General features: G+C 38.7%; 1 protein-coding gene across 1 annotated transcript; it reads right to left on the bottom strand.

Moving 5' to 3' along the window:
- Positions 1-5,280: 5,280 nt before the first annotated feature.
- On the bottom strand, positions 5,281-20,768 carry LOC144253611 (cytoskeleton-associated protein 2-like). The gene is made up of 9 exons (XM_077795878.1): positions 20,764-20,768; positions 18,000-18,164; positions 16,445-16,523; positions 15,468-16,336; positions 11,979-12,183; positions 10,355-10,525; positions 7,900-7,969; positions 6,653-6,905; positions 5,281-5,576 (listed from the first exon to the last, which is right to left on the bottom strand). Exons 1-9 carry the CDS (start codon positions 20,766-20,768, stop codon positions 5,339-5,341), a joined length of 2,055 nt encoding a protein of 684 aa, XP_077652004.1. The 3' UTR covers positions 5,281-5,338.
- Between the last annotated feature and the right edge of the window lie 1,037 nt (positions 20,769-21,805).

Below are 21,805 nucleotides of genomic sequence, written 5' to 3'. Positions count from 1 at the left end.
CCAACACTCCTACCAGCTACTCCTGCCAGTGGCGACATTCATTCAGGACAATGAGGTGCCTTCTTACAGGCCTTCTGCCAAAGTCAAAAGCTGCTCCTGTCCAAGTCTGACCTTCAGAAGGAGGTGAAACTCTGCAGCTGATCTGGGTTTCATGGGCTTCTCCCTTGTCCCTCACTTCCAGAGGGGTCTGAGGGACAATCTTGTCTTATGCAACTCCTGGACAAGCTACATTTGGGCCCAGTCCCCAAGATCACCATTCCAGCAGAACTGGTACCAGCTAGAAAACCTCTAACATCATTGGGAGTCATCATGGGCTATAGCATGAACCCTGTGGACATGCCCAAGGCCAATAATCTGCCTGATGGTGGGCTTATGATGAAGGAATAGGTCTGGGGCATGTGAGTCTCTCTACACCATTTCTGACCCTGTGTGCATCTGCAATTACCTCAATGTAAGATATTTAATTCTTTTAAAGAACTCAGACTTCAGGAAAAAGCTTAGATGACTAGGCAAATCACTTCCCTGTTCAGAGGGTGAAAAGGATTTAATTAGTAAGATGAATGGACAGAGCCTGGCACAGTGGAGGCTCCGAAGTGGCTGTCAGAGATGAGAAACACTCAGCCTCAAGGTGCTGGGTAAAGAGTGCAGAGCCAGGTCTAGTGAGAGCCATGTGGCTGGCAGCAGTGGGCCACACTCAGCCTCAGGGCTGTGGGTGGGTAGTGCAGACCCAGGGCATGCAGGTCTGTTGAGGACCAGGTGGTTGTCACTAATGGGCAGTGCTCAGCCTAAAGTTGGGGAGTGCAGAGCCAGGACATACAGGTCTGGTGAGGACCAAGTGGCTATTACTTGTGGGCAATGCTCAGCCTCAAGGTGGAGAGTGCAGAGCCATGGCATGCAGGTCTGGTGAGGGCCAGGTGGCTGTTAATGGTGGGCAATGCTCAGCCTCAAGCTGGGGAATGAAGAGCCATGGCCTGCAGGTCTGGTGAGGGCCAGGTGGCTGTTAATGGTGGGCAATGCTCAGCCTCAAGCTGGGGAATGCAGAGCCATGGCATGCAGGTCTGGTGAGGGCCAGGTGGCTGTCACTGATGGGCAGTGCTCAGCCTCAAGTTGGGGAGTGCAGAGCCAGGAACAAAGAGCATGAAAAGGTAAAAGAAAAACCACAAATCAAAACCTGTAACATACTGACATGTAAACCTTTCAGTTTGTATTCCTGTTTTACCATACAGGAAACCCCTGAAATAACTTCTCCATATAATCAAATTAGATCCCTTGTCTTAAAAAACAATTCTTAACAAGAAGAGGTAAGTTTTCCCGTGTGTCTGGTTTTTGTTTCTAGGGATTTAATTCTATGCAAGTAAAACAAGTAAACAAGTACAGCCAGACTTTTCTTAGATGACAGTCACATTTTCCCCCTAACAGTATTAACACCCATAAGACAGGCCCGAATATATTCTGAATGTGGCAAAAGTAAATGGGTTCCTTCTCAAGGCTACAACAATAGATTCATTTTTCAAACAGCTATTAAAAAGAGACTTGCAAATGCCCAGAAGTGGAATCTCGGGTAAGACGGCTAAGTTCTGCAGGTGTGCGCGCCACCTTACCTAGAAGGCTCGCCGCCGGGTTCACCCACTACCAAATCCTTTCTGCTTAAAAACCTGCTTGGCCCAGCCGGACACCCAGCCCCGCCCAGGTCCAGGACCTGGCACCTACTCTCTCCACCTGCGCCGCACCTGCGCGGGCCAGGGGCGCGCGGCTGCAGGTTCGAGGGCGGGCGCGAGTGGAGAGCGGCGGGACCGGGAGCCGGAGCGTCCGGGGCGCCACTCGACCTCCCCCGCCTGCGCGCGGTCCTGCTCCGCAGCCCCTGGGCCCGCCGTCCCCCGGAGCTCTTTTTGCCCGAGGCAGTCCACTACGGCCTGGACCCCTTCCTCCCTCCCAGGCGACCCGAGTCGGTTCCTGCGCCCAGGCAACTGGCGCGCTTCCGCCGGGAGGGGAGGGGCGGGGCGGGCTGGGCAGGGCGTCTCTTAGGTTGTTGGCCAAAGAAAACCGCCTGGTTGTGGCGGGAGGCGCAATTTTCAGAGTAGCTTAGACCTATGAAGAGCACATTTTAAAGCTGTTGTTCCACATTGCTCTAGAATGATGCTAACAAAGGAAAAATGTTCCCCCAATAACATGAGTTCTGTCTCCAGTTTATGTGGACAGCCCATATTGTTATGGGCTGATTTGAAGGTTAGGTCAGACGGACCCCATTTTTCTCCAATGCCTCGCCCTGCATGGAATTGGTCCCTCTACCTGAAAACATCCTCACCCTCATACACCCAATCCAGAGCTTCTGCAATTTATAGAACAGACGTTAGCCTGCTTCTTGAGCATGTACTGAAATACGTAAATATGAAATATGTAAATATATGCTGTATGTATATATGTGACTGAATGACCAATGTGATTCTGCAACCTGTACAATCAGAAAAATGAGTAATTATACCCCATTTGATTCCAATGTATGAATTGTCAAGATCATTGTACTGTCATGTGTAACTAATAAATTCTTTTTTAAAAAATCTGAGAAAAGTTAAGCTGTTTTTTTCTATCTTGTGAAAATATTCTATGACTATATTAGCTTCCTAGCCCCCTATTCCTTCAGGGTCTTTTTGGCTTTTAAGCAGGCTCCCCCATGAATGCTTTGTGTCACAGTGGCAGAACTGTCTGCTTTCTGCAGACTTGGAGTTTTATTTGGGATTTAGGAATCATGCCTTAACAATATGACAGCACTCATTTCTGGCATTTACTAGTTGTGTGATCTTGAGCAAATGTGGAAGGCAGAATAATGTCCCCGGCTGCCACCCATCAGGATGTTCACATACTACTCTCTGAAATCATTGTATTTATTCCATTATATAGCAAAGGGGAATTAAGATTGCAGCTGGAACTAAGGTTTGTGGAAGAAATGAAAATCATGACAAAGCAAATTAAGTACCTCCAAAATATTAGGCCACAGAGGACATGAGTGACGAGCTTTCAGTCACATTTCTCTCAGAGAACTTTTGATCCTGTGTGTGTAAACATACATCTTTTTCCCAGCATATACTGAAGCCTGCCCCCCCCCAAGTGAAAACTTGCTACATCCTGTAGTTTACAAACTGAGACCAAGCTACATTATAACATAACTCTCCAATCCTATAGCCACCAGGGTCTTCTTTCTACTAACTCCCTTCCTTTCCCAAGTATTTTTTGTAAATCATTCCACTCTCCCTTTCTGAGGACTGTCTTATATACACTTTTAAAGTTATCTAATCCATTTCTTACAAGACAGTTTGCTACCCTGCCTGTTCCAAATTCTTTATTTTACAGTAGAATGCATTTTTACATATTATACACAAATGGAGCGTATCTCCTCATTCCTCTGTGTGTGTGGTCTTTTGTTTGATTTCTCTGGGGGTGAGAATGTTGCAGGATCATACATGTACATTGGGTAATAATGACTGTCTCATTCTACCATAGATCAGCACCATCCAAAGTGACTTTACATGTGTAGTTATTGAGCACTTTAAAAGGTGCCTAGTTTGACTAGAAATGTGCAATTAAATGTAAAATACAAGTCATTTCAAAGACCTCATATGCACATACAAAAAATTTAAAAATGTAAAATTTTTACATTGATTACATCCTGAAGTGATATTCTGGATATATTGAGTTTAGCAAAATATACTGTATTAATTGTACCAATGACCTTTAATTTTTCAAACCGTAGCTACTACAGTATTTGGAAGTACATACATGGCTTGCAATACATTTGTTTCTAGTACTAGTCTGAATGGTCACAATGGGTAAAAGGGAGCACTTGAAAGACTAGAGGTCTAAAGTATAACAGAGCAAGAGAGAAAAAAAAAAAACTACTGGGAGAGTAGTGAAGAGGAAGAGACCCAGAGTGTTAAGACTTCTGAAAACAATAGTTCTTGGCATTATCAAAGTTCATTTTTCCCTATCAGTTGCTGAAGTAGGGGCAAAGATCAGTAGACTGAGAATGAGGAAATGTCTGAGAAGTTATTAGGTAGCATTGACAAGGAAAGAGCATAAATAATAATCAAGTTCAAGGTTTCTCCATCTCAGCATGTCAACATTTGGGACTGCATAATTCTTTTTAATTGTTGATAGACGTTTATTTATTTTATATTCGGTACTGAGAATCGAACCTAGTGCCTCACACATGCCAGGCAAGTGTGCTACCACTTAGCCACAGCCCCAGACCCCTGGATAATTCTTTATTGGGGCAGGTGTGTATGTGTTTGTGTGTCTTTAATCCTTAGAAGCCAACAGTACCCACTACCCCCAGTCTTGGCAACTATAAAGGTCTCCAGACTGAAAGTGTCCAGGGAAAAGGTTAGAGTGGTACAGACTACCTATGGTTGAAAGCCATCATCTAGCTGTATACTCTGAACTTCAAAAGATGAAGTTGGGGGCTGGGAATGTAGCTGAGTCATATAGTGGTCCTGTACAATGTACAGTACTTAGCTTGAGTGAGGCACTTCAATTCCTAGCTCCCCACATACATGAAAAAACTTACAATGTATTTCAAAGGCAAAGTTTAAATTAATTCACTGTGGTTAAATGACACATCATAAAAAAATATATATATTTTTTTCATGGTGCTGGGGAACTTAAGTCCTTAGTTATACCAAGTTATGGGCTCTTCCACTGAGGCATACCTCCATCCCTCATAAAATACTTGTTGAAATAAATTTCATTGGGATTGGGGCTGAGAGTAGGTTAGGTCCTGGGTTCAATCCTCAGTACACACACACACACACACACACACACACACACACACACACAAAAGAACATTATTATACAGGTACTTTTATTGTATACATATTAGATACACACAAGAATGAAAATCCTACTCTAGAACATAAGACAATGCATAAAACAAAGATATAACATAAACGGCATGAACATTAGACCAAGTATGTGATCTTCACATTCATATTACATATGTAGTTCAACTGTTCTTTGATAGTTCACTTATTTGAAACTATAGACTGATATAGAATATATGACACTTAAGTTTTAGTTCAAGGCCTTAGAAAACAAGTTTATTGGTGGTATTCTGTTTAAAAGCAGGGAGGTACATCATAAAGTTTTAAAACATGTCAACATTAAAAATATAAACTTTATAAAAATATAAAAATATATAAATATAAATATATAAAAATATAAAATTTACTAAAGAAGTTCATTGCCATGAATATTTACGATACTTAGCCAACTAAGGGAAGTAGAAAGCCACACAAAACAAAGGAAACCAAGGAATAATAAAAAACCCTCATTCCTCATTGGAGCCTTATTTCTCTTCTGTATCAAAGTTCAGAGAGCACAGTGCTGCATTAGGGTGGCATATAAAAGCATCTCCTAGCTCTGATAACTGTTCCAGTGAAGACACACAAGGATAATGGTCTTTTAACATATCTGGTAATTTAGAAGTCTTCTCTTGAAGACGTCTAGAACGTCTCACTGGTGTTAGAAACTTCAGCTTCTTAAATGCAGAACTTGACTCATCAAATTGCTTCTTCTTTTTTATACTGAAGAAAACACAAAATTATTCTCCAAATTAAAAAAAAAGTTAATGTTTTTATTTTGTATTTCTATGCTATACATCATAATAACATCATATGTTGCAACCATGTGACTGCTTGTCTTATAGAGTTATTACAAGCTTCTTAAAGTGAGGAACTTATCCTTTTCTCTATTTACTGTTATAACTGTTTGCAGTAGATACTCAAGTATCTATAGAATTGGCTAATTCCTCAGTTTTAAAACCTAGTATTATTTATAATACTTAAGAGTAAAGTAAAAATAATACAGCAGCTGTTGTTTTTTTCAAAATAGTAATGTTTAGGGAAAAGCAAAGCCAATACAATATTAAAAAGGTAAAATGTCCCAATGCCATTCCATGAGTTTGAAAATTTTTTCATATTAACAAATGGCAGTTCTAATCTGAAGTTATTGGAAAAATTTTAAAATACTATATTTAGGGCTGAGGATATAGCTCAGTGGTAGAGAACTTAATTTAGAAGTAATTTAGAAGTCTTCTCTTGTAGACGTCGAGAACGTCTCACTGGTGTTAGAAACTTCAGCTCCTTAAATGCAGAACTTGATTCATCAAATTGCATCTTCTTTTTTATACTGAAGAAAACACAAAATTATTCCCTAACTCAGCCTCTTGAGTTGCTGGGATTACAGGCATGTACCACAGCAACTTTAAAGTCTTACTGTTGTTTTAAAATTTGGTCAAAAGCTTAAATCTCTAAATTATTTCTTATAATAATTTGCCTAGCATGTGCAAGGCCTGGGTTTGATTCATAGGACCAGCGCAGGAGAAAAATCATACTTATTATCCCTAAGCATCAAAACAAATCACAGCACATTATATTTTATTTTTTATTTTTTGGGGGTATCAGGGATTGAACTTGGGGCACTTGACCACTAAGCCACATCCCCACACCTATTTTGTATTTTATTTAGAGACAGGGTCTGTGTTGCTTAGCATCTCACTTTTGCTGAGGCAGGCTTTGATCCTCCTGCCTCAGCCTCCCAGGCTACTGGGGTTACAGGCGTGTACCTCCATGCCTGGCCACAAAATATTTTAAAAGCTTACCTTTGCAAGTATGGTGTAGGACATACAATATATTTAATTAAGCAACTTGCTATAGTTCCTGTATCAGGGGTTTTAACATCATTGGTCACAGCTTTCATTTTGTCATCTTGTTCTTTTTCATAATCTTTAAATACCACATTTCTATGATGTTTATTCTCCATTTCTGGTTTTTCTAGCTCTAAATTAACACCCATATCTTCAGTGTTGACTTCTTGAACTTGTTCTTTGGATGCAAAAGCCTTAATATTTTCTCCTATAAGAAATAATTTAGAGATTTAAGCTTTTGACCAAATTTTAAAACAACAGTAAGACTTTAAAGTTGCTGTGGTACATGCCTGTAATCCCAGCAACTCAAGAGGCTGAGACAGGAGGATCACAATTAAAAGCCAGCCTCAGCAAATTAGTGAGTACTGCATTCTACCCCTAGTGCTTCCCTATCAACCCCGCAGAAAAGAAGTTATTTAAGTTATTCCTAGTTGGCCAAAATTTCAAAATAAAAGAATTTAACTGTCATTTCCTACCCATTACATTTCCTAAGTAAATACTGCTGCCAGTTAACACATATTTACTATTTCCTATTTGCAGGGAAAATAGGAAATATTTTTTATATTTATTATATTCTTATATTTATTAAGTAAGAATGAAATCATCCCTGTTCTTTAAGAAGTTTACATTCCCTGAGAGATGCAATTGGGCTGGGAATGGAGTTCAGTGACCCACATCATCCAAAACCAAAAATAAAACCAGAGAGATAGCACCCACAGAGTTGAAAACAACTAACTGTAAAATGAGATAAATGCTACAAATTAGGTAGGAACAAAGGGTTAGTGAATCCATAAAAAAAACAAATTTTGTTTGTTTCACAAGTGATATTTAGGCTGGGTCATGAAAAATGAGTACTTGATAAGTTCAAGGAAGTAACTTTTATAGACATTTAATGTCAAATTTGGATTTTTTAATTAATCTCCTAATTAAAAACTCATTATAATATAGAAAGCCACTTTATCTCAGAGACAGGTTAATAGAAGTATAAAAAAGAACTTCATATTTTAAAAGTTAAAAAAGAAAAAAAAAGGGCTGAGACGTAGCTCAGTAGTAGAGCACTTGTCTAGCATGTACAAGGTCCTGGGTTTGATCCCCAATACCAACATAAAAAATAGGACAAAAGAAAAAAAAAAACTAACTCAGCAAAGAAATTTAATAAACTCACAATTCACTTGAAGGAAATAAAAGAAACTAAAACTCACCCAAATTAACTTTTTCTTGACTCTTCATTGTTAAAATATCCACAAGGACATGTTGAATCTCTTCAACAGGCTTGATTTTTTTTTAACACAAAAAAGAGATCCATGTAAGTTTTATATTTTCAAGTTGAAATATTAAAACCAGCAATTAAAATTTGATATTTTAAAAGAAGGTAGCAGTTCTAAAGCAGTTCTCAGAACTCCTATTTTAAGATTAAAAAGTGACTGTCTACTCCAAACTTACAGAATAAAAAAATGAAGGATAGGGCTGGGGATGTGGCTCAAGCGGTAGCGCGCTCACCTGGCATGCGTGCGGCCTGGGTTCGATCCTCAGCACCACATACCAACAAAGATGTTGTGTCCGCCGAAAAATAAAAATATAAATATTAAAAAATTCTCTCTCTTAAAAAAAAAATGAAGGATAGAAATTTATCAGTTGAAAGTCTACCCCCAAGTTTTTCTTAAGCCCTTAATAATTATTGGTACCTGCGTGATATGAACAGAATTAATAAATATGTTAGTATTAGTAATATCTATTCAAGAGCTGATTAAAAGCTCCTTTTCTCTTACATTCATTTAAGTTTATTCAGACTATTAAATGCATCTCTGAATTGCTTAATGTTAATCAGCCCAACATATTTCATTCATTCAAAATGTATTATGTGTCTCTTATTTGCTAGATATTACATGCACTTCTATGTAATTTTGTGCCACTATGCCAAAACAACATAATCAAGATATTATATAAAAAGGAAACTCTGGTGCATAGTCTTAGTTCTAGAACTTAGTCCTAGAATTATTTACCCAGGACTTCTGCTTTACTTTTACTTTCAATTTTCTTGGGAATTTTGATTCTTGTTTTCCAATTTGTGCTCTGGTGTCACTTTTTTTTCTGTATTATTACTTTCTATATGTAGCCTTAGCTCCAGTTTTGCATACTTATTATGCTGCTAGAAGCTGCTTTAAGTAATGTCCCTTCGGTCCAATATAGTAAGGACTCCCTTCAAACTAGAATTCTATCAAATATGATTATGAATTCAAAAAAAATGTTTACATATATAAGCCATTAAGAGAATATCTGCCTGGTGTTGTGGTGTTGTAGAGCACTTGCCTAGCATGTATGAGGCACCACATATAAATAAATAAAATAAAGATCCATTGACAACTAAAATATGTTAAAAAAAAGTGATTATGAAAATTATATATAATGGGGCCTGGGGATGTGGCTCAAGTGGTAGCATGCTCGCCTGGCATGCGTGCGGCCCGGGTTCGATCCTCAGCACCACATACAAACAAAGATGTTGTGTCCACCGAAAACTAAAAAATAAATTAAAAAAAATATATATATAATGCAAAGCATTTTTAAAAAATAATATCTGATTTGATTTGATATTTATTGTACTGGGCATGGAACCCAGGGCCTCAAGAATGCTAGGCAAGTGCCTTACCACCAAGTTATATCCCAAGCCCTTTTTATTTTTTATTTTCAGAGAGGGTCTCACTAAATTGCTCAGACTAAGGATTGTTTTGCAATCTTCCTGCCTCAGTCCTGAGTAGCTGTGATTACAGGTATATGCCACCATGCCTGCTTGATTTTTGATCCAGTTGAAAGGTCAAATATCATTTGTTGGCTTTGACTTTGCTGAGACTGAAGCGAATATAGTTTTATTATGTTTGGTACACGGGATTGAACCCAGGAGCACTCTACCACTGAGCCATACCCCAGGCCTTTTTTTATTTTTAGACAGGCTTTCACTAAGGTGCTAAGGCTGGCCTTGAACTTTCGATCCTCCTGCCTCAGCCTCCTGAGCTGCTGGGATTACAGGTATGTGCTTCCATACCCAGATGTGTTTTATTAGAGACAGGGTCTTGCTAAGATGCTTAGGACCTCACTAAATTGCTAAGACTGGCTTTGAACTCATGATCTTCCTGCCTCAGCCTCCCAAGGCGCTGGGATTTGAGCTTTCTTAAGAAAGGCTAAGAGAGTACTTTCTAAAAAATGTCTAACAATTTCCAAGAAGATAATTCTGAGAGATCTGGTCAAAAGGAAATATGTTTTAGGAATACTTATGTATAAAAACAAAAACAAGGCCCAAACAAACAAAAACCCTGAAGAAGTGATTTATTTTATACAGAAAGCTTTGTGTATCAATAGAGTAGAAGAGAGATGGGCAGAACCAATTTAAATAGTGTATAATGTGAGTACTCTAGATATACTCCTAAAATGAGGGAGTTCTCACAAAGCCATCAGTTTTTTAAAAAGTTAATTAATTTATTTTTTGCGTGAGGGATTGAATCCCAGGCCTCCATGCTACACTAGTGAGTATATCCCCATACCTGCTATGGCCTTTAAAATACTTACTACTATAATTTTATCAAGTTATGTTGTTGATGCATTCTAAAATAATTCTGAATCATTTACATTGTAATAATAAAAAATAGTAAATTTTAATCTCACCTGAGCCCCTGCCAGAATGGCTTCCTTATAGATTGAGATAATATTTTCAATAGGACTTGTGATTGGTTCAATACGTATAAGACATATCCAATATTTTACAAGTTTTTTGGCATCTGGAATATTTTTAATTAGGTCACTCAGTATAACCAATATTTCTTCTTTTGGGTACTCCTAAAATAGCAAGAAAGTGTTTGTGATATTTTTTAACATGCAAACTACAAAAAAACAATAATCTTAACTATAATCAAGATCAGTGGTAAAAACACAAAAGGTTGATAGAAAATTCATCAAAAATATTCCCTATTATTATCCTAACTCTAAACTTATTTTGAATGATAAATAAAAAGAATATAAACCATGAGTATGAGACAGTAAAAAAGATAATAGTTGACATATATATTAGTACAAAAATGACTAATACTTTACTTGGTTTTGTATTTATCCTCTTATAAACCGTGGGATTCCATTTGCTAATACTGTATTTCGAATTTTTGCATCCACCAAATGTTCACAACTGAAAAAGGTCTGCAGGGATTTTTCCCTCTTAATTGTCGTGTTTTGATATTAAAGTTAAAATCAATCTGCAATGATTTATGTAAGAGTTGTACGCAGACGGCAGGGCAAAAAATTCCATAGTATGAACAACAACAAAAAAACTCAAAATAAGAAAAGAATCAGTTTTCCTGTTCAAAACTTTCTTTGGTCCTCAGGACCACAAAAAGTTTAAAGATGCTCATAAAGAGTAGAACAAAGAGTAGTAGTTTGAAGTCAGACCTTATATTGAGTCTTGCTATGGATCTTGGACATTAATGGGTATACAAAGCAAGATTAAAAAGTAAATAAGTGCAGGCTGGGGCTGTAGCTCAGCAGTAGCACACTTGCCTGGCATTGTGAGGCACTGGGTTTGATTCTCAGCACTGCATATAAATAAATAAAAATAAATGCCTATCAATAACTAAAAAATAAATAAATAAGAAAAGTAAATAAGAAAATATTCTGGACTGGGGTTGTGGCTCAGGTAGAGCGCTCGCCTAGCATGTGCAAGAGAGCTGGTTCGATCCTCAGCACCACATAAAAATAAACAAATAAAATAAAGGTATAACAAAATAAAATAAATAAAATATTCTGGAGTTGGTAATTATATTCCTGAGGATGTGTGTCCAAATAGCAAAATTCTACAAATTCAAGACCAGGATAATGTTGTTTTACATTAATGGGAGATTTTATTAGATAACATTTTAGTTAACTTGAATTGATGATAATATTTACTATAATTTTTGTTGCTAGTCTTTAGTAAAATATGTGACTGGAATAAAATAATTTGTAAAAATGTTTAATAGAAATACCAGACGGGCAAAAATAAATGTCCACCCCAGCTTACTGAATATTAATATAATAAAGGAATACAGTATTTATAACTCAAATAAAAAACTTATTACCCCTTTGATATACTTATGTGAACTCAATGGAAAATGCAGTCAGTAAAAGGCTAGCAATCTCACAACACTCTTAACACAGTATCACTGATATTACTTGCTCCAAAGAATGACAATATAGACAGATAATGTTTATTAAAGTAATTTGTAAACCATACAATGTTGTATAAATATATGGTAAAGACTACCTTATTAATCAGGTTTAGGCATTCAGAAATCGTATTATTTACTTTTTCAGTAAATAATCTTTGTTCATTTTCTTCTGCCAGGGTAGGCCAAAAAGACCCAACTGGTCTTTCATTTTGTCCTTTAGACGTGGGCTGGGTAACTACAAGGTTAGGGGGCCTTTTCAATACTCTTCCTTTGCCAATTTTCCACTCCCTCAGACGAGCTCTACAGTCAAAAGCAGTATACAGAAACATTACTTTGATATTAATTCGAGATCTCTATTTTTTTTTATTGTTGGTCGTTCAAAACATTACATAGTTCTTAATACATCATATTTCACAGTTTGATTCAAGTGGGTTATGAACTCCCAATTTTACCCCGTATACAGATTGCTGTATCACATCAGTTACCCTTCCATTGATTGACATATTGCCTTTCTCTTGTCTGATGTATTCTGCTGTCTGTCCTATTCTCTACTATCCCCCCTCCCCTCCCCTCCCCTCCCCTCCCCTCCCCTCCTCTTCTCTCTCTCTACCCCTTCTACTGTAAATCATTTCTTCCATTTGTATTATCTTGTCTTACCCCTCCTTTCCTCTTATATGTCATTTTTGTATAACCCTGAGGATCGCCTTCCATTACCATGCGATTTCCCTTCTCACTCCCTTTCCCTCCCACCTCTCATCCCTGTTTAATGTAAATCTTCTTCTCAAGCTCTTCGTCCCTACCCTGTCCTTGTTTACTCCCCTTATATCAAAGGAGTCATTTGGTATTTGTTTTTTAAAGATTGACTAGCTTCACTTAGCATAATCTGCTCTAATGCCATCCATTTCCCTCCAAATTCTATGATTTTGTCATTTTTTAATGCAGAATAATACTCCATAGTATATAAATGCCACATTTTTTTTATCCATTCATCTATTGAAGGGCATCTAGGCTGGTTCCACAGTCTTGCTATCGTGAATTGAGCTGCTATGAACATCGATGTAGCAGTGTCCCTGTAGCATGCTCTTGTTAGGGCTTTAGGGAATAGACTGAGAAGGGGAATAGCTGGGTCGAATGGTGGTTCCATTCCCAGCTTTCCGAGAAATCTCCATACTGCTTTCCAAATTGGCTGCACCAATTTGCAGTCCCACCAGCAATGAACAAGAGTGCCCTTTTCCCCGCATCCTCTCCAGCACTTATTGTTGTTTGACTTCCTAATGGCTGCCAGTCTTACTGGAGTGAGATGGTATCTTAGGGTAGTTTTGATTTGCATTTCTCTGACTGCTAGCGATGGTGAGCATTTTTTCATGTACTTGTTGATTGATTGTATGTCCTCCTCTGAGAAGTGTCTGTTCAGGTCCTTGGCCCATTTACTGATTGGGTTATTTGTTATCTTATTGTCTAATTTTTTGAGTTCTTTGTATATTCTGGTTATTAGGGCTCTATCTGAAGTGTGTGGAGTAAAGATTTGTTCCCAGGATGTAGGCTCCCTGTTTTCCCAGCACCATTTTTGAAAACACAGACACAACATATCGGAATCTATGGGACACATTGAAAGCAGTTCTAAGAGGAAAATTCATTGCTTGGAGTTCATTCCTCAAAAAAAGAAAAAACCAACAAATAAATGATCTCATACTTCATCTCAAAATCCTAGAAAAAGAAGAGCAAAACAACAGCAAAAGAAGTAGAAGGCAAGAAATAATTAAAATCAGAGCTGAAATTAATGAAATTGAAACAAAAGAAACAATTGAAAAAATTGACAAAACTAAAAGCTGGTTCTTTGAAAAAATAAATAAAATTGACAGACCCTTAGCCATGCTAACGAAGAGAAAAAGAGAGAGAACCCAAATTACTAGCATACGGGATGAAAAAGGCAATATCACAACAGACACTTCAGAAATACAGAAGATAATCAGAAATTACTTTGAATCCTTATACTCCAATAAAATAGAAGATAGTGAAGGCATAGATAAATTCCTTGAGTCTTATGATCTGCCCAGATTGAGCCAGGAGGATATAGACAACCTAAACAGACCAATAACAATAGAGGAAATAGAAGAAACCATCAAAAGACTACCCTCTAAGAAAAGCCCAGGACCGGATGGGTATACAGCAGAGTTTTACAAAGCCTTTAAAGAGGAACTAACACCAATACTTTTCAAGCTATTTCAGGAAATAGAAAAAGAGGGAGAACTTCCAAATTCATTCTACGAGGCCAACATCACCCTGATTCCGAAACCAGACAAAGACACTTCAAAGAAAGAAAACTACAGACCAATATCTCTAATGAACCTTGATGCAAAAATCCTCAATAAAATTCTGGCGAATCGGATTCAAATACATATCAAAAAAATTATACACCATGACCAAGTAGGATTCATCCCTGGTATGCAAGGTTGGTTCAATATACGGAAATCAATAAATGTTATCCACCACATCAATAGACTTAAAAATAAGAACCATATGATCATCTCGATAGATGCAGAAAAAGCTTTCGACAAAGTACAGCATCCCTTTATGTTCAAAACTCTAGAAAAATTAGGGATAACTGGATCATACCTCAACATTGTAAAAGCAATCTATGATAAGCCACAGGCCAGCATCATTCTGAATGGAGAAAAATTGAAGGCATTCCCTCTAAGATCTGGTACAAGACAGGGATGCCCTCTCTCACCACTTCTGTTCAACATAGTCCTCGAAACACTGGCCAAAGCAATTAGGCAGACGAAAGAAATTAAAGGCATAAAAATAGGAAAAGAAGAACTTAAATTATCACTATTTGCAGATGATATGATTCTATACCTAGCAGACCCAAAAGGGTCTACAAAGAAGCTATTAGAGCTAATAAATGAATTCAGCAAAGTGGCAGGATATAAGATCAACACGCATAAATCAAAGGCATTCCTGTATATCAGCGACAAATCCTCTGAAACGGAAATGAGGACAACTACTCCATTCACAATATCCCCCCAAAAAATAAAATACTTGGGAATCAACCTAACAAAAGAGGTGAAAGATTTATACAATGAAAATTACAGAACCCTAAAGAAAGACATAGAAGAAGACCTTAGAAGATGGAAAACTATACCCTGCTCATGGATAGGCAGAACTAACATCATCAAAATGGCGATATTATCGAGATCTCTATTGAATGGAGGAAAAGTTTAAAAATATTTCAAGTCTTGAAGTAGTGCTACACAAGTGGCACACACATCATTCAAAAGTTTGTAGAAAAGATATCTTGAACATAAAAAGATCAATTATATGTTCAAAGGTCCCAAGAATGCATTTTTAAATAGAGGGCTATGAAATATTTCCCAATTTATTATTAAGCATTTAACTTAGATTATAAAAAGCAACATAGAAACCACACCTAAATATAGTAACTTTTCAGTCATATTGTTCCATGATATAAATCTACCTCATACGACAGAAAGAATCCATTAAAGAAATTCTAATACAAGGAAATTACAAATCAAATCCACAAATGGTACTCTATTAAAATTAAGAAAATTATAGCTACTCACTTTCTCTCTTCTGCAGTTTCTTTGGGCTGAGCTGATCTATCAACAGTTGCTTTTGCTATAGTTTGTCTTCGTTGGTCAGTGGTTTTTGACTTCTCTATCAGTTTCGTATTAGAAGATGAAGCAGGCTTGGCTACAATTTCAGATGCTCTGCTTCTTGATAACACCCTATTTCTTTTTATGTCCTGAGAAGAACTGGTTTTGACATTAGATACAATCGTTTTGGGTTCTTTTTCTTGAGGCCCTTTCCGGATTTTAACACTGGCAGAGGTTTGGTTGATGCCTTGTTTTATGGTGTCCTGGGTGTTACTTTGGTGACTTCTATTAGGAGGTCTCACAAGTTGTGTGTTTCGAGGTTTAGTGTTCACAAATTTAGTGCTTTCAAACTTAGTAGTAGCAGTTATATTTGAGGCTTTATTACTTCTCACTGTTACGTTGGTGGTGTTTACAAGTTCAGGCTTTGTGGCTTTGGAAACAGTAGTTGAAAGTTGCTTTGTTGTTGCAGAACTCTCATTTTTGACTTGTAGAGGCTTTCTAAATGAATTAACCTTAGATTGAACAATTTTGCCACGGTAAAACCCAAGCACAAGTTTCTTGGGCATGTTAGCAGCTTGGTTTGGTTTTTCTGCAGGCATTGGTTTCTTCTTAGTATTGTTTTTAAGGTGAAATGCCCGGCTTAATGTCATATTTTGATTTTGGGGATCATCTTTAACTGATGACTGCAGCGTCTGAGTGCCATCCTGAAAATCATGTGTTTCAATTTCCGTAGTTGAATCAGTTAATTCATTAGAAGGTTTTAAAAGAATATAATTTTTTACCATTGTTGTATTATTTTTGCTCTGTATAGGTATTTGGATATTTTCTTTATCAGCCTGAAAGAGTTATTTAAGACAAATAAGTATTCCAGAATTATTTCTTTCAGAAAGAGCCTAGGAAAGGGGGGAAAGGGTCAAGTTATAAATGCTATGTCCATATCTTACCATTGTTGTTGTTAGTTTCAGAATTTTTTTCTCTTCTTGGACTTGGTCCTCAGATGTCGTCATTTTTTGGGCTCCAGTACTTAAAAGAAATAAAAATAAATTAACCCTGTTCTGGGGGTTTCCTTGTGTGGGGGAGGAGTTGTGAAATAACAACAATTAACCAACTTTGCAATTTTAATTTGTGTGTGTATGGTACTGGGGATCAAACCTAGGGCCTTATGCGTGCTAAGCATGTACTCTATTACTGAGCTACATCCCTGGTCCCAAAATTTTAAATTATAAAAGGAGGCAAGAAATTGGGCACTTTGGACATATCTGTAATCCCAGCAACCCAGGAGGCTGAGGCAGGAGGATCTCAGGTTCCAGGCCAGCATTAGCAACTTAGCCAGGCCCTAAGCAATTTAGACCCCATTTCAAAATAAAAAATAAAAGGGGCTGGGGATGTAGCTCAGGAGTAGAGCAACCCTGGTTTCAATCTCCAATACCAAAAATAAAACAATGAGGCAAGAACTGAGTTGAGATTTGTCCTAAGCAAAACTTCATTATACTGTGATTTAATAGTGTAAATAACATGTCTAAGACACTTAAATATATCTTCTTAAAAAATCTTCCATCTTCCACAGACTGTTGGCCTAAATTCCTTTCTACTGATGCCAGTCTTTCTGGAATAGAGCATGAAATCTCTTAGCAGATGATTATGATTTTGTGTAAAATTGAGGAAAAAAAAGAAAAATCCTGTTGATTAAACATACTATTGATTCTAAAATCCCAAGTTCAGAGATTATTTTTAAAAGTGAAAATTTATACAGGTTAGAACAGACGAAAGTTTGTATTTTTTTTATAGTTAATAATTTTGGTTATATTGTCTTTCACATTTATTTTCTCAGATAAGACATTGTTCTCCAAGACCTAATTTACCAGAATTGGGTTGGGTGAGAATTTTTCTTGTTTTCTAATACGAATAATAATAATAATAATTATTATTATTATTAATTATTATTATTTCTATAGATCATCTAAATCTAGGTTTCCAAAAGTTGAGAAGAAGGCGTTACATTGAAAACATCAGAGCAGGAGCAACCACACCCTTCCAGAATCTGGCTCCAGAGCCTGGAGGTATAAGTGCTCGCGCAAGCGCAGTGGGTCTTCGTGCCCTGCAGCCCCGCCGCCCCGCGGCCCCGGGCCCCCAACGCCAGTCAGGGACTTCTCTGAATGCAAGAAGTCAAAACACCTGTTATGACCAAAACAAACAAACAAAAAAAAACACCCACGCTCCTCGCTAGAGGGTTTCCTTCACAGCAGATCCGCTTTTGCTAAAAAGCCAAGTCGACCAGTAGCGGACGCAGAGAAGGCGCTCAGCCCGCACGCCGTCACACTGAGCGGACGCCGCTCTCGCGGCCCCTCCGCAGACGCCGTCCAGGGTTCCCACACACGCAGTCGTGGGGGACGGCGGTCATCGACCCCAGGTCCTCACCACGAGGTTCACGCCCACCCGCGTTCCCTCAGCGAACCAGCCGCCGGCCGGCTCGCGCAGCTCCCGCCACCGCGGCCTCACCTAGGTACGCGGACTGGTCTTCCGACTCGGGGGCAGCTGCAGGTCCCGGGCACGGCCAGGGATGCGATTCCGTCCTCGGTATCGCTGGGTCGCCACCCGCCGCCTGACGCTGAGCCCGCGCCCGCAGCGGCCAGCTTTTGGCCTGGGTCAGCGGCCCACCGCCGCCTCCCATTGGTAGGAGCGTGAATAGAGTGCGCCAATGAGGGGAGAGGGGCGGAGCCTGGGTTCGGGTTGCCTCGGGCTGGTTCGCTCTATCGGGTTCAGTTAGGCTGAGTCCTTAGGTGTCAAACTCAAACCACGTGCTTCCTCCTAGACGTGCTGCGGGGGAGGCGTGGCCTGCTAAAATCCTCCAGTACAGCAGCACTGCGGTTGACAAAGACTCAAGATTGGACAGGAAAGGGAGATGGGAAAAAAAAAGTGTTTTTGCTTCTGAATAAACACCGGCGTGCTAGCTGAGAAGGAATTGTATCACTGAACTACTGTAGCGAGGGCGCATATTTACAAATACTACTTCATTTTGAACTTCATGAATGCATCTCCTGTTTCATTAAAGAAATAATAGTCTCGGAAGTTATCGTGTTCACGTTTGCCCGTCTTGCAAAGGGACACTGAAATTGAGATCTACTTTCATGCCTTTATAATAGTTATCAGATGCAAACAAAGGGAAGATAGGAGAGATGGATTAAAATGAGGCCAGCCTCCTCTCAATTCTCAAGGTTATAAATAATCCTCCTGTGCAGATAAACTAACATTTGTTAGACATTTTGAGTGTGTGTTTAAGAGTGCTACCATAATTTTTCAGTCTTCACCTAAAAAATATCACCTTTATAAAATCCAAATAGCCAATCCTCAAGACAGAACGAAACAATTCAGAGCCAGGAGATTTTAAGAGTTGGAGAGTTATGGAGTATATGGATTGTGCCTACTGATATTAAGCACTGGGTTTACAACATTTCTCCACTTCTCCTGGACTGGACTCTCTTTCAGTCAGGGTCTGTTTTTGTTTTGAGACAGGATCTCAGTAAATTGCCAAGTCTGACCTTCAACTCTCCATCCTCCTGCCTCTGCCTTCCCAGTAGCTGGAATTACAAGTGGCACCTGTAACCGCTGAACCGCTCTTGGTTCAGCCTGGTTTAAAATGGGGACAGAGGTGGGAGGATAGAACTTCACCTCCTACTGCCCAGCTCTGAAGGTCTCCTCCGCTAACTCTGAGCTATGGTCAGTTTTTCTCATGTTTTTTCTTGATACCTATTATGGTAGCATCTTGCTATTAAGGAATTTGGTATGGTGTTTTCTGTAGGTTTTGTTTTTGTTTTTGTTTTTGTTTGATGAAATGTCCTATTTTAAATGTAACTTTGCCATCTCTGGGAAAAGGAACAACCAAACAGTGTCCATCACCATTCTTAAGACATTGTTCCTGGACATACACTATTACATTATAATTCATTATTTACTAAAGTTTCATCAGGTAACCAGGGTATTCACTGGGTAACCAGGAATTCTCATGAAATGATGGAGAACAGTTTAACAAAACAGAATAGTTAAAGCTGACTTAAGAGCTGGGCATGGTGGTGCACACCTGTAATCCCGCAACTTGGGAGACTGAGAGAGGAGAAATTGCAAGTTTGAGGCCAGCCTGGGCAACTTAGTGAGACTCTGTCTCAAAATAAAATTTTAAAAGGACTGGGGATGTATCTCAGTGGTAAAGTACTTGCCCAGCATGCTCAAGGTCTTGGGTGCATCCCTAGTAACACACACAGACAAAAAAAAAAAAAAAGTGACTTAAGAACCTCCAAAACATCATGCTAAGAGAAATAAGCCAGAAACAAAAGGTCACATATGATTCCATCTATAAGAAATACCTAGAATAGATAAATCCATAGAAACATAATACAGATTGGTGGATTCTAGAAGTGGGAGGAATAAGGAGAGACCACTTAATGGGTTTTATTTTGGAGTGATTGACAGGCTTTGAAACTAGTTAGATGTAGTGGTTTTACAACACTGTGTATTAATGCAATTGACCTGGTGAATTTTATGTTATATGCATTTCACTTCACTTTTTTAAGTGAACATAATTTAAAATTTTTTTAATTGTAGATGGACACAATACCATTATTTTATTTATTTATGTGGTGCTGAGGATTGAACCCAGTGCCTCATGCATGTGAGGCAAGCTCTCTACCACTGAGCCACAACCCCATAAGTGGGCATAATTTTAAAAAAATCAGAGATTTTTTTTTTTTGGCTCAGATAGTTTGAAAACCTACAAAACTGCTAGATTTTTTCAGCATAGCAATTTCCCCCTAATCTCCAAACTCTCACACTCCAAGAATGATGTTTTATTTGAGACACAACGTTCATGTCATTGTCCCACAAGTGTTGGAGGGAAGGCAGAACCTTTATTAAAAGATCCAAAGAGAAGACTTCCTTCCAGAACACATCCTCACCAACACAGCTGACCATGAACTTCAGGCACCTGGAGTATTTGATGATCAGCTTCAGTTGTTTCCCCTGTGGTCTGTAAAACAGATATGATGCTTTCAAGAGAATAGGGTGGGACAATCCTAAGGGTCGAAGTTGATGAGGACCGGAAGAGGAAACAAAGTCCATGGAAGAGAGGCCAAAGAAAGAGGGAATGGACCACAGTGTTGGGTGCTGCAGAGATCTGGCTGGATTGGAATTGAAAAGAACCATTGGATTCAGAAGGTAGTGTTGGGGTGCAGCGAAGCGTCGGAGGGGAGAGACCACACAAGAGACTCACTTCATGCAATCGCAGGGGGGAAATTTATTGAGGGATCCGTTCCAGCACGCTGGGACTCTGTGCTTACTCAAGAAGGGAGAGCAGCCCAGAGCCCAGAGCAGAGGTCAAGCGGAGCTTAAGTACACTTTTTGGAGAGGGCGGTGGGCTTTGCATACATCAGAACAAATCATCATGAGGCGCGGGAAAATTGAACAACAATTCTGAAACATGATTAGTACATACATTGGCGGGAACAATCAGGGCAGGGGTGATTGGTCGTTTCTAAGCGGGGTACACATTTAAACTGATTGGTTCTGGGGCCTAGATGTCTACGTGCCATGCTACCTAGAGCCCTTAGCTATTAAACAACCAGGGAATCAATAGAGACATTTACTAGGCAGTTCCAGCATTGTTCTAACAACTTTACAGAGATTACAGGTTCCGGGGATAGCAGAAGAATTTTAACAATACCTAGTCTTTACTTTTTAGCCCAGGCCTTGCCATTTAGAAGCTTTACAATGCCGGTCTTTTACACTTTAACTCAGACTTTTGCAGCTTAGAATCAGCTTAGAAATTTTACCTTTACAGTAGAACAACCTGGCAAAAATGTTTTGTGGAAAAGTACAAAATACTGTTGAGAGAAATTAAAGAAACTCTAATAAATGGGAAAATATGATATGATTATGGGTCAGAAGACCCTATATTATTAAGCTGTCCTTGTTCTCCAAGTTGATCTATTAAATCCAAACAAAACATGAGCTGACTGCTGATTTATGACTTAGAAAGCCACAGAAATTAAGAAAGTATAAAGAAACACAAAGAAATCAAAGGAATACAATTGATTCCAGAAATATATCAGACTGATCTGGCCAACTGACTAGGGATTGAACCCAGAGTTGCTCTACCTTGAGCTACATCCCAGCCCTTTTAATTTTCTTATTTTGAGACAAGGTCTCTCTACGTTGCCCAAGCTGGCTTGGAACTTGCCATCCTCCTGCCTCAGCCTCCTGCATCACAGGATTTGGGGTGGGGGGAAGGTACTGCACCTGGTTTGGTCAAATGA

Source organism: Urocitellus parryii, chromosome 3, assembly GCF_045843805.1.
Source record: "Urocitellus parryii isolate mUroPar1 chromosome 3, mUroPar1.hap1, whole genome shotgun sequence".
Lineage (NCBI taxonomy): Eukaryota > Metazoa > Chordata > Mammalia > Rodentia > Sciuridae > Urocitellus > Urocitellus parryii.
This window is presented reverse-complemented; position numbering and strand designations above follow the sequence as displayed.